Source organism: Garra rufa, chromosome 6 (assembly GCF_049309525.1).
Source record: "Garra rufa chromosome 6, GarRuf1.0, whole genome shotgun sequence".
Lineage (NCBI taxonomy): Eukaryota > Metazoa > Chordata > Actinopteri > Cypriniformes > Cyprinidae > Garra > Garra rufa.
In genome coordinates this window covers 26,288,615-26,303,121 of record NC_133366.1, presented here as the reverse complement: position 1 = coordinate 26,303,121, position 14,507 = coordinate 26,288,615, and the positions used below count along the sequence as shown (strand labels likewise).

At 40.1% G+C, this 14,507-nt stretch overlaps 1 protein-coding gene across 1 annotated transcript in view; it reads left to right on the top strand.

Annotated features, from left to right (window-relative positions):
• Positions 1-14,507, top strand: part of cnnm2b (cyclin and CBS domain divalent metal cation transport mediator 2b) — a 60,607-nt gene that overhangs the window by 28,084 nt on the left and 18,016 nt on the right. The window contains exons 2-5 of the mRNA XM_073841558.1: positions 2,591-2,734; positions 3,041-3,178; positions 8,884-9,053; positions 10,546-10,639. Coding sequence (XP_073697659.1) covers positions 2,591-2,734; positions 3,041-3,178; positions 8,884-9,053; positions 10,546-10,639 — 546 coding nt within the window. The remainder of the gene's footprint in view (positions 1-2,590; positions 2,735-3,040; positions 3,179-8,883; positions 9,054-10,545; positions 10,640-14,507) is intronic.

Sequence of the window (14,507 nt, the reverse complement as noted above, 5' to 3'; positions counted from 1 at the left end):
CTTTTTGCAGAAGATCAATCTGTCCCTGATGTTTTTTTTTGGAGAGAAGTGGCTTCTTTGCTGCCCTTCTTGGCACCAGGCCATCTTCCAAAAGTCTTGGCCTCACTGTGCGTGCAGATGCGCTCACACCTGCCTGCTGCCATTCCTGAGCAAGCTCTGCACTGGTGGCACTCCGATCCCGCAGCTGAATCCTCTTTAGGAGACGATCCTGGCGCTTGCTGGACTTTCTTGGACGCCCTGAAGCCTTCTTAACAATGCAGTAGAAAGTTTTTTTCGGGATTAAGTTAATTTTCATGGCAAAGAAGGACTATGCAATTCATCTGATCACTCTTCATAACATTCTGGAGTATATGCAAATTGCTATTATAAAAACTTAAGCAGCAACTTTTACAATTTCCAATATTTATGTAATTATCAAAACTTTTGGCCACGACTGTACATTATAAGGGTGTTCTTAAGGCGTTATAATGAATGCATAATGCATTATAAAAAGTCTTATAATATGTGATATCATCTCATGAGTATTCATAAGAACAGTTTTAATCTATTATGATTTTTTACTTATTTGTGGTTATAGCTTTTAAGAATATGATTACCTCCTCATAGTTATAATGCATTATAAGTCTCATATCTTGCTATGTTTCTCATGTCACTTTACTTAAAGCATACAAAGACCACTTATAAGTAATTATAATTATATTTCTCAAAGAACCCTAAGATCAGGTATCAGATCAGATGAATGTGTAATATGACACATTTGTATTATCAGTTTGATTATTGTGATGGTACCCTTTAGACAGCTTTTGATAAGTAACTCTGCAACTGCATGTCAGCTAGCAGTAATTATTATTAGTAGTATGCTAAATATAGGCTAACACTAAATTTTGATGTTTATCTAAATGACAAACTAATATATTATATTATATTATATGTGACCCTGGACCACAAAACCAGTCTTAAGTCGCTGGGGTATATTTGTAGCAATAGCCAAAAATACATTGTATGGGTCAAAATTATTGATTTTTCTTTTATGTCAAAATCATTAGGAAATTAAGTAAAGATCATGTTACATTAAGATTTTTTGTAAAATTCCCACTGTAAACCTATCAAAATGTAATTTTTGATTAGTAATATGCATTGTTAAGAACTTAATTTGGACAACTTTAAAGGTGATTTTCTCAGTATTTAGATTTTTTTGCACCCTCAGATTCCAGATTTTCAAATAGATGTATCTCAGCCAAATATTGTCCTATCCTAACAAACTATACATCAATAGAAAGCTTATTTATTGTGCTTTCATATGATGTATATATCTCAGTTTTGTAAAATTTAACCTTATGACTGGTTTTGTGGTCCAGGGTCACATATTAACTTTGCAAGTATATGAACCTTCTACCTACAGTAGCATAACCTTAACCTAAGTCTACTAATACTCTAAGGAGTGTTAGTTAATCATAATCTTAAAAGTTATAACCTCAAATACTCAAGTATTATAATATATTGTAATTGTTGTTATGATTATTCATGAGATGATATAACATAAGTTTTTTTATAATGCATTATGCATTCATTATACTGCCTTAGAAATACTCTTATAATGTATTATAAATAGGGGCTTCATAGAGAAAGTACAGTATTTTCTACTGTAAATATATCAAAACAGCTCTATTTCAGAGCACTGCCTTTGCATACTTAAAGTCTAAACAAATATATTCTTGCCTAAAAAATTCTAAAGAAATACATTCCTTACAAAAATACAAAAATCGTATTATTTTTTTAAATTATAGTGGATTTGGGGTGTCCGCCATGACACTGGCTGTGAGAAATACCACAAGCAGAGTGATACAAAAGGTGAAACAGTTGAAGTTCCAATATCATTAGAATATCGCACTTCTCTCAGCCAAACAAATTCAAGGACCAAAAAGAACTGTTGTATAAAATTGATTATTGTCTTAGTATCATACAAGGCAATATCCCTCCTGATATCTCATAAATTAAATTTCCTTTATGATTGCAATCTGTAATGTCTTACAAAAACACATTGTGTAAATATATATATTTTTTTATATACGTAAACAGCTTACATTTTTTTAAATGAGACCCTGGACCACAAAACCATTTGTGCATAGTAGTACGGCTATATTTTGTAGCAATAGCCAAAAATACATTGTATGGGTCAAAATGATCTATTTTTCTTGTATGCCAAAAATCATTAGGATATTCAGTAAAGTAAATGTTCCATGAATATATTTTGTACATTTCCTACCATAAATATATAAAAACGTAATTTTTGATTAGTAATATGCATTGCTACAAACTTCATTTGGACAATTTGTAAAATAAAGGTGATTTTCTCAATATTTAGATTTTTTTTCTTTGAATCCTCAGATTCCAGATGTTCAAATAGCTGTATCTCGGCCAATATTGTCCTATCCTAACAAAAAAATACATCAGTGGAAAGCTTAGTTGGCTTTTATTTATTCAGCTCATTTAACAAAAATGACCCTTATGACTGGTTTTGTGGTCCAGGGTCACAGATACGTATGATTTATGTCTTAACCGATATCTAAACAACTCTATTACTTCCTAGGTAAATCTCACCTGGCAATAGTCCAGCGGGTTAACAACGAAGGAGAAGGCGACCCATTCTATGAAGTGCTTGGCATTATCACCCTGGAGGATGTCATTGAAGAAATCATCAAGTCTGAAATCCTGGATGAGACAGACTTGTATAGTATGTGTCATAAAAGTTATGTTTTCTTTACAAAGCAGCTTAAATAGTACATTGGAAAATGGCAGAGGCATGGATTTTGTCCTGCAAATAATATTGAAAGAAGTTATACAGTACTAGCTTGATAAAATACCTCCCTTGTCTCTTGCTATGGCATAGTTTTCTGTAGTAAAATTTCAGCTGTTACTTTACATCTTAACATTACAAAAACGTTTTAGGTGTGATTGTAAATGTACATTTGCAAACATATGAGACAAGGCATTTTACACAGCACTGAACTTTCTTCCCGTCATCCCACTTTTCCAACAGCCGACAACAAAACAAAAAAGAAAATCACCCATCGAGAGAGGAAGCAGGATTTCTCGGCTTTCAAGCACATGGACAATGAAATGAAGGTTAAAATATCACCTCAGCTTCTACTGGCTACTCTGCGTTTCCTAGCAACAGGCAAGTGTACTGCATTGCTGCTTGATTTACCCCAGTGTGTCCTGTGACTGTAGTATGGTTAGGCTGCTCACACAGAGGAGGAGCTTGGCCCCTGGTTTTTGGTGAAAGTTGTGCCATGATGTTGATGTTTTTGTTTTTCTTTTTTTTGGTTTGCATTCTAAGGTTTTGCATTTAGAGTGGGGCAACTTGTTTGGGTTAGCGTATAAAAGAATGTCTTCGAGCAAACAGCAAAGAGAAAGAAATAGAAACTTCTTTGAAACTGGCTAAAGATCTTTCTCTATCACTTTTTGTTTCATAATGTGTGTTCCTCTAAAGGAAAAAGATTTGGTAGGATTGTTGTTATGGTTTTCTGTTGTCAAAGGTTATGTTGCTGTACTGCTTCAACAGATATCTTTTAAAGCCAGGCTGTGGAAACAATTATCGATATCATATTAGATAAACAAACACTACAGTTTAAAAGTTTGAGGTTGGTAAGATTGTTTAATGTTTTAGAAAGAAATCTCTTCTGCTCACCAAGGCTGCATTTATACAGTAGAAATACTGTAAAAACATTATTACTTAATAAATTATGCTTTTAAAGAGTGTTTTCTGTTGTAATATAATTGTAAAATGTATTTTATTCCTGTGATGCAAAGCTGAATTTTCAGTAGCCATTACTCCAGTCTTCAGTGTCACATGATCCTTCAGAAATAATTATCATATGCTGATTCGCTGCTGAGTAAACTTCTCTTATCTTATTGTCTGATTGTTAAAGGGGCCATCGAATACCCATTTTCCACAAGTTGATGTGATTCTTTAGGGTCTTAATGAGAAGTCTATAACATACTTTGGTTAAAATTGCTCAATGGTAGTGTAAAAAACACTCTTTTTGCCTTGTCAAAATCAGCCCTTTTTAGAGCAAACTATTATGTTGCATGTAAATGCTAGTAAGCTCTGCTCGCCCCGCCCCTTTCTGTCGTGGGATAATGAGCCATAATGTTTACTTTAGCTGCATTTAGCCGCGTTTAGTGGAGAAACTTGCTAACAAGCACATTATTGAGAAAGACCATTTGCAAAGATGCATAAAAACTCATTTCTGCTGTGGGTGAAGCTGCATCACAAATGATTTGCATATGTAGATCGTGATCGGCACTTTCCTTTCAAAAACGAAAGTAACGTTAATCCTCTGCGTCTTCAGCAGCTCAGATGTCGAGAGTAAATGATGACTGCTATGTTCATTATTACATCCAACAACAGAACATTTTAAAAAGGGGCTATTACTTTTAAAGACTAAAAAAATACCACTGGGTAGATTTTTATCATTGTAGGGTGGTTGTGTATACAAATTGTCAACACACATTAATGTTCAAACAACATGTAAAAGTGAGTTTTGTATCCGATGACCCCTTTAAGTGACCAAGAACAAGCCTCGGCCACGTCTGAACCATGGCATCCAGCCCCAGGGGAGCTGGATGACTCAGAGAGTACCAGAGGGGACATTACGCATTCTCTAGAGTCACGAAGAGGTCCACCTGAGCCTGGCCAAACACTTTCCAGATCTGCTTCACCACCTCGGGGTGAAGCATCCATTCCCCGGGCCTTGGGCCCTGCCTCGACAGGATGTCTGCTCTCACGTTGTAATGCCCAGGGATGTAAACTACTCTCAGCGAGAGGAGTTTCCCCTGGGACCACACAAGGATCTGGTGCGCCAGCTTGTACAATGGGCGCGAACGCAGACCTCCTTGGTGGTTGATATAAGAGACACATGGCGGTCTCTTAGGTCTGGAAGAAAGTATTTCAGAGCCTGAAATACGGCCAACATCTCCAGGCAATTGATGTACCACCTGAGATGAAGACCCCCCCACAGACCTTGGGCCGAGCGGCCACTCATGGCCGCTCCCCAACCAGTGAGGGACGCATCCGTCGCAAGCGTGATGCGGCGACACGGAGCTCCCAGCACTGGGCCCTGAGTCAGAAACCAAGGTTTCCTCCACATGTCTAAGGCACGAAAGCATCGCCGCGTGACCTTGATCATGCAAAGCGGGTTTCCCCTCGGGGAGAACCCCTTGGTTCTGAGCCACCACTGAAGGGGTCTCATGTACAGCAGGCCAAAAGGAATTACGTTGGACGCAGCTGCCATCAGACCCAGCAGTCTCTGGAACCGCTTTACAGTGAGTGACCGGCCTCTTTCACTCTCACGACCTCGGTGAGGATCGACTCGACACGTGCGGGAGACAAACGTTCCCGCATCGTGGATGAATCCCACACCACGCCTAGATAAGTGGTCCTCTGAGCTGGAGAAAGCACACTTTTTAACCCTAGCACTTTCATGTGTGACAGAACAACATCTCGATGTTGAACCGCCATCTGATGAGACTGGGCTAAAATCAGCCAGTCGTCGATATAGTTTAGTATGCGGATGCCCTGGAGTCACAGGGGAGCCAGAGCTGCATCCACACACTTGGTGAAAGTGCGGGGTGAGAGTGCAAGGCCGAAAGGAAGAACCCGATATTGGTATGCTTCGCCCCCGAAAGCAAACCTCAGGAACCTCCTATGATGAGGAAGGATGGAGACATGAAAATAGGCATCCTTCAGATCTATTGTCACAAACCAGTCCTCGGACCTGATCTGTGACACGACTTGCTTGACCGTAAGCATACGGAATTTGAGGGGCATGACTGTACGGTTCAGCAAGAGTAGATCTAAAATGGGCCTGAGGCCCCCATCCTTCTTGGGAACAATGAAGTACCGGCTGTAGAACCCGGACTCTCGTTCGTGAGGAGGGACCACTTCGATGGCCTCCTTCCCCAGGAGAGTGTTTACTTCCTGTTCTATAACCAGAGCCTGCTCGGGGCCCACCAGAGTGGGAAAAACTCAGCTGAAGCTGGGAGGGGGAGTACCGAACTGAATACGATAACCCCTTTCTACAGTGCGCAGGACCCATTGAGACACATTCGGCAGAAGTTTCCACACTGCCAGAAAGTCTACTAAGGGAATCAGCCTCTCGATCCCCTGAGGACACTGAGGAGAGACGGGCACCGTATGATGAGGTGTTAACCGCTCTTCCCCAGAGGGGGCTGTCCTCATTGGCCCTGGGCCACGACTGTCAGGGCCTCTTAGCCGAGCCCTTCTTAGCCTGCAAAACCACCCTCAGGTCAGTCTTGGGCTTAGAAGGGCCCGGCCCAGAGCGCTCTGTTTCTGGGCCTCCCTGTATGAGGAGCTGGTATGCGGCTGGGGCTGCTAAGATCCAGCAGCCCCCTGAGCTGGAGTACGGCGAGGCAAGAAGCGCTAAAACGCCGCCGCTTGACGACGTGCCTCCTGGTGTCTGTCGATGACCGAATCAACGGCGGCGCCGAACAGACCCGAAGGCACGAGCGGGGCGTCCATAAGGAAGACCCTGTCCTTCTCTTTAATGCTGGACAGGGTCAACCAAAGGTGTCTCTCCGCAGCCACCATAGCTGCCATAGACCTGCCAATGGCGCGGGCAGTCTCCTTGGTGGCACGGAGAGACAAATCAGCGGTTCTGCGGAGCTCGGCAATATCTTCAGGCCGAGCCCCCTCGCCTTCATCCAGCTCTTTGAGCAGGTCGGCTTGGTATGCCTGTAACACCCCCATGGTGTGCAGACACGCACCAGCCTGACCTGCCGCCGCATACCGTTTGCCCACCAGAGCCGAAGTTGTTTTTAATGCTCTGGAGGGCAGCGCCGGAGCCTTCAAAGGCGATGCCGCTTCGGGGGACAGATAGCTCGAAAGCGTCTGTTCCACCCGGGGCATCGCTTTATACGCATGCTCAGACAGCCCCGCCACATTAGCGTAGTGAACAGCGGAGGGGCTGTAGAGCTGCGACGAGTAAGGCTTTCCCCACGACCTCGACACCTCGGTGTGGAGGTCGGGGAAAAATGGAAGGCTTCGGCGCAGAGGTGGTGGCCGAGACCGCAGAAAGCGCTCATCCAACTTGCTTTTCTGTGGTTCGGCTTGTCTCTCGGCTGGCCACTCAGGATTTAATGTGGCAACAGCGTGAGTGACCACCTCTAAAAGCTCCTCATACTGGGGAGATTGAGGGGGTGAATCCTCATTGGCGCCCTCTACATCCACCTCCTCGGAGGAAGATAAGAGGAGTGGGGGGAAGAAACCACAGAGCGGGCTTCCGACCCCAGCGAGCGGGCGGTGGATCTGGTAGGTGAGGCAGAAGATAGGGACTCGCCCGTCTCCATACCCGCTACCAGATCCAATTGCGATCCCCACGAGTGCAATCGCCGCTCCGCCTCGGCGGAAGCGGGACCAGACCCGCGAGGAACGCTGGTGAAGGCTCCCTTCTCGAAGAGAGCCTTCCGGGAGCGGAGCACACGCAAAGGCATGCGCTCATGATGCAAGCAACCAGCCCCCTCGTGGGCTGATGCTGCATGCTCTGCTCCCATACAGACAACACACAAGCCGTGTGTATCCTCACCCTGTGATGTTGCTGCTTATAACTTTCACCCTTAGAGAAAGACATTGTACACAGACAAACTGTTAATCTCTAAATAAAAGGGCATGCAATTGTGCATTAAAAAACGGAAAGTAACAGGACACAGAGCACTTGCTGAATGGCAGAAAGCTAGCGCTGTTCTCACCGAACGTGCTTTTAAGCTTCCTGGTCGGTGACGTCATCACGCCGGTGACATCACGCGATTCCATTGGACGGATTACACACGTGATTCAGAGCGTGGTCACGCTGGGATCTTTCTATTCATCAAAGGATCCTGAAAACAGTTTACGCAACGTTTTAAATATTGATAATGATAATGATAAAAAAAGGTTTTCTGAAGGATCATGTGACACTAAAGACTGAAGTAAAGATGCTGAAAATTTAGCTTTGATCACAGGAATAAATGACATTTTAAAATAAATTCAAACAAAAAGCTGTTTTTTTAAATAGTAAAAATATTTCACAATATTACTTTTTTTCTGTAATTTTGATCAAATAAATGCAGCCTTGCAGAGCATAAGCAAAAAATATATATATATATGAATGGTATTGTACATTTGTATTTTTGTATAGTTGCTGATTTTTGCATTCTTGCTCAACTGTTCAGGCATTTGGCAGCAACCTCTTACAAGTCATTTCCCTTTACTTTACTGTTGATCAAGCTGCTGTTAAAAGGTCCCAAGGGTGGTTGTGTATAATAGAGAAAAAAGGGCATGCCAAACATATTCTGACTGGCGTTCCCCTTTAAACCTAATGCCAGGATTTGGTGAGAACTTTCCCATTGTGGCTTACGCTAATCATTTATTAACAAACGCAATAGTATTAGCGTTTCCTGGTCAAGGAGGGACCAGTTGCCAGCTTACACAGAGACTGTAAACAGAACAATGTTACAATGAGTTATTTAGCAACAGACAACCATCATAATGAACAATCTAATTATCTAATTTAATATTTACAGACACTTTCATGCATTCTGTTTAGTTTCAGGGTTTGAGAGAACAAAGTTTTTGCTTTTGTATGTTTCAGAAGACTTAAACTGAAAGATTAGAAGATTAGAAGTTAATAAAACAGATATGTTTGCCTGTCACAAGCTGTGTTTGTCCAAAAAAATGTTAGAACATAATTAACCCAAAGTTGACTAATATACTGTGTGAAACCTGAAAATGTAATCTGAAAATGCAATATTAACTTTACCCATGGTTTAGAATGGCCAAGAACCGAAGATGATGATCATCCCATGTCTCTATTTGCTTTACAGAAGTTGAAGCATTTAGTCCAATCCAGATGTCTGAGAAGATCCTTCTGCGTCTCCTCAAGCATCCAAACGTCATCCAGGAGCTCAAATATAATGAGAAGAATAAGAAGGCCATCGAGCATTACCTCTTCCACCGCAACAAGCCTGTGGACTATTTCATTCTCATTCTGCAGGTCAGCTTGGTTGTTTGGTCCAGGGCCGCAGAAGGCATAGAGAGAAGGGATTGAGGTTATTAGCCTAGAACAAGCTGGGATTTTCACAAGTATTTAACACGCCCAGTATGAAAAGTATGTGAATGAAGAATATTGTAGTGAATATTGCGAAAGACTGTCTTGCTTTTAAAAACTGAAACAAAAAACCTCCATCAGTTTTAACAGTATCTACTTGAAGTTGCTTAAAGGGGTCATGAACTGCCTTTTTCTTTATGTTGTACTGGTCTCTGAGGTCCACTTACAATGTTATCAAGATTTTTACATTAAAAACATAGTTTAGATTACTGTCAGGTTCAATATAGTCGACTAGGCATTGTCTTTTAATTTCAATCTTTCTGAAAATCCTGTCAAAATTGTGCCTTGTTGGTAAACTAATTTGTGGTAAAATGAACTAAACAAAGGACCAAGTTCTCACTAGCCCCTTTCACACAGCAATCCTGGTAAATTGCCGTAAAATTACCTGAATGACTTTACCGGTAGATACAGAAATATGCTGTTCACACAGGCAACAGCGTTTTGCCTTTTTAACAGTAAGAGACCATTCATACAACAGCACCAAAATGCCAGTAAATTCTGTGGTGTCAGCAGAAACGCTTTAGTTTCACTATCTGTCCAATTTGACAGCAAAGTATGAGTGAAAGGCATAAGGGTACGATCAAACAGAATGCGTTTTTGATATTAAAAACCCACGATGCATATAATAGTATCCAACTGCAGAGCCGCAGCACTGATGAATAAGAAAGAAGGCTGGGTCTCAAGCGCAACACTTGAAACAGCTGCGAAACGAGACGCAATGGTCAAAGATAATCCATCAAGCGCATATTTACATAGAAAAACAAATTGAAAAAAGAAGCAGAGCTTTGTAAACAGTTAGAGTAAACATGTCATCTCCATAAGAACGCTATAATTGGCCAATTTTGACCAAAGCAAACTATATTCGTCAGCCCGTTCTACATGCTCATACCAGTAATCTTCATTCCACATTCACACACAGCATCATTCCGGCAATTTACTGGTAAAGTTACAACTACCCTTACTGGTAAATTGACGAAATGAATTAACCAGTATTTTGAAAAGGTCCTATTCACACATGATCTCTTAACGGTAATTTACCAGTAAAGACTGTATGTGTGAAAGGGATAACTGATGCGGTCTGGAACATTTTATTCAAAGTAAAGTTCATCCACTCTGATCCTAATGTTAGAATCAGAAGAAAGACTGCAAAGACTGTTTTTTCCACAACTTGGTGCTGAACAGCATATTCCACAACCTGTCCTTTTGACAGATTAAGCTGTTTTTTTATTAACAAGAACATTTTCAGTTCTGAAACTGTTTTTTTTAGTACAATGACCTTATATACGTCAAAAGGAATTTTGATTTCTCAGTTCATGACCCCTTAAAAAACAGTTCCTAGCTATATTGAACATCTGGTTTTCAATGTCATCTGTTGAAGGGGAAGGTGGAGGTGGAGGCAGGGAAAGAGGGAATGAAGTTTGAAGCTGGAGCTTTCTCTTCGTATGGGATGATGGCTCTCACTGCTTCTCCAGGTAAGCACAGCTAAATGCAAATTTCGTCCATTTCATTGACTGAATTGCAATTTGAATACTTTTACTAAGAATGGAAAATATATACTATAGTGCGCTGGTAATGAAAAATGTCACACTTTACGTCACCCAAGGTTTTGTGGTGGAATTTTAAATGAATAGTTTGCCTAAAAATAAATGAAAATAAACTTATCCTCAGGGCATCCAAGATGAGGATGAGTTTGCTTCTTCATGGGACCAAATTTGGAGAAATGTATCACTTTTATTAGATCACTTGCTCACCAATAAATTCTCTGCAGTTGAATGGGTGCCATCAGAATGAATGCCTGAACAGCTGATGAAAACATCACAATAATGCACAAGCATTCCACACAACTCCAGTCCATCAATGAATGTTTTGTGATGTGAAAATCTTCAAGTTTAAAACAAATCCATCATTAATATTTTGAACTTTAAATTCTTGTTTCTGGCTAAAGTCCTCTAACCATAATATTGATTTCTCCAGTAAAAGTGACTCACTGGAGGAAGTGTTATTATGGATTATGGATTTATGGAAGTTAAAACACATTAATGATTGATTTGTTTCCTACAAACATACAGCTTTCAGCATTACAAGATGTTAATTGATGAACTGGTGTCATGTGGATTACTGTGATGTTTTATCACCCATTCACCACAGAGAATCCATTGGTGAGAGTTAAACTTATTTACATCTTGGGTGGGTGATTCATTTTTCAGCAAATTTTCATTTTTCGGTGAACTGTTCCTTTAAGAACTAGTACTGCAATGCAAAATTATCTTGATATCACATGGTACACCCACATAGCCTGTGATAGTGCAGAAGGTTGTGGGCTGTATTAGTCCAAAAAGTATGCTGGGATGCACACTTTGAAGATCCACAGGAAGCGGAGCCTCATTCTGGCACCTTTGACATACTATTTTCAATCTGCTATGATTTGAAATGCACTAATTCTATTCAGGCAATACTGTATGAAGATTGTGATTCAGACACTATATTAGAAAATGCAAAAAATAACAGCATATCTTATTCCAGAGGTCAAATGGTAAGGTACTTTGCGACTGTCATTGGTCTTGTTCTTTGTTAAAAGTACTGATACTGTAATCTGTAGGGGCAAGAAATATGATAGTAAATAGTACTTATGTGGCAGAAGAAATCTGTGAAATGATCGAGATTTTGCTAGCCTATATGTTAATTTTCACACATATTTGTGCACCTATCACCTATGTTTGTACATATTAGAGGAATGCAACAATACAGAGTGGGATGTGACAAGATGGATGGAATTATTATTGTTATTAATCATAATAAATAATTATTTTGCTAACTATTATAGTTTATTAGCCATACTCTATTTTGTCAAGCAACTTGCAGTATTTTTGGGAGGGGGTGGGCTATTCAAAACTTTTTGAATTTTTAGAATTTAACTTCTTTTGTCTTCTGGAAAGCATGTAAGGATCTTCTATAGCTTCTGAAGGGCTGTGCTAAATGAAAAATGATATTTAGGGCAAAGTAAGAAAAGTGTACACATTTTCATTCTGTTCAAAAGTTTACATCCCTGGCTCTTAATGCATAATTTTTTCTTTTGGAACATCAGTGAGCGTTTGAACCTTCTATAATAGTTGCATATGAGTCCCTCAGTTGTCCTCAGTGTGAAAAGATGGATCTCAAAATCATTGTTGTAAAGTTAAAAATATACAAAAATGCTGGAAAACCAAAGAGTTTGTGGGACCTGAAGGATTTTCCTGAAGAACAGCAGGCAGTTTTACTGTTCAGGACAAACAAGGGACTCATAAACAACTATTACTAAACAAAAAACACAGCTGTGGATCATTCAGGTAAGAAACAGAATCAAGTGTATGTAAACTTTTGAACAGGGTCATTTTTTATAGATTCAACTATTATTTTCTCTTGTGGACTATATGTAAATGTCTTTTATGTGCAATATCTAATTCAGGTCAGTACTAAATAAACAATAACATGCATTTTGTATGATCCCTCTTATTTTGTTAAAATAATTAACATTTTGGAGATTCTGCAAGTTGTAAATATTTCATTGATACAACAGAAATGACATGAAAATCTTTCAGGGAAAGTATCCACTGATTTTTTTCAGAAATGTGTAGAGGTGGAAAACTCTGCCAAACTAACCATTTGCTACTAGTTTAGGGAAATTTCACAGAACATAGGTGACCTCTGCTGGTGACAATATGGGCCTACAGGAATACAAAAAGTGTTTCATTATGAGGAAAAAGATAGTGTTTTTTCAGATTTCCTCCACTTAATCTCTTCAGTCCTGTTCCTTCATTTCTAACTTTCAGTCACCTTGTAGTTGTGTTTCCCACCTTCTTGTGATGCTTTTCTCTTCCTCGTACTCTTTATTCTTCTCTGCAGTTCCTCTCTCCCTGTCTCGTACCTTTGCTGTCAGTAGGGCTGAGTCTGTTGCTGGATCTCCAGGTATAGTTAAACCAACATGCCTGACAAGTCATATTATCCTAGTACGGCTCAACACTCGTGTCCTAAATTCAGTTTCGATGCTTGTAAGTCCAGTTGAAACAATGTCAAAATCAATTGTGACTAATCAAGCAATGGAAAGGTCAGACATCTGTCTGTGACTCATTGTAAATCATCCCGTATGTTACAGTAAACCCACAGAATCCCTCCCACACATTTTTACTTCACAGGCGTCCTGGAGTAAAGGCCGACAGCGGGGCCTTACACACACACACGCGCACACACACACACCTCTGTACATAGTCACCCACACACACATGCACACACATACTGTTCCCTGTTCTCACATACCTCATGCTGACTACCAGCATGTAGGGTTCAGAGTTGGGCCCCTTCAGGCCAGCATTGGAGCCTTGAACTAAAGACGTGGTGGCTCCCTCACTCCACTCACACATCCAAACACGGATTACATACATTCCAACCAAATTGTGGCATTAACACCCCCCCGCTGTTGAAGCCTGTGTGTATACGTGTGTATGCGTGTTTATGTGTAAGAGGGAGAAAGAAAGAATAAATGTATGCACTGAAGTCTGCATATTGGATTGTCTGTTAGCTAGTGTTAGTGTGTGCGAGTAAGGGGAATGTTTGTGTGTGGACTTGTAAATTTCCCCCCTCTTTATGAAGTGGAAAACATAAGCTGTGTTTAATTAAAAACAAGCCAGTCTTCACTTTGAAAGCTCTTAGGCTTTTTATCATACTCTTGCCAGCGGCAACACTTTACATACATGAAACACCCCCTTCATAACTAGCGACGCTGTTATTGAGTTCTAAAAAGCTGTTACAAGCTATTATAAAATAATAATATACCATGTGCTACAGATCTGGCCATTTAAAATGCGCGCGGGAAGTAAAGTGGTCTCGCGTGACGCCGGTGTATTCCAAGGGAACACGGAAAATACAATGACATAGGAAAGACATGATCAGTAGGGGGCAGTCATGTAAAGCACTGAACTGAAGCGGCAGCAAACATCGCTCTAAGCCCGAATGACTCGTTTGTACGGTGACCTGGAGAGGACATCTTCTTCGGACATTATTCGTTTATATTCGTTAATTTTCCTATCATTTCGATCTCTTTTAACATTCAGAATCGAAATGATAAATGCTGACATGCCATTAAAGCTTTGATTAAGCTACATGGCTGAGATTTTTACTGGAATGCAGTTAATAGGTTGAATATAACATATACATATACATATAAATATATATATATATATATATATATATATATATATATATATATATATATATAATATTCGTCTAATTAATAGATAACCTATAGTGTTTCATTGACGAGTGAATCATTAGTTCCATTTGTAAATCGTTTATGGTCACACACGG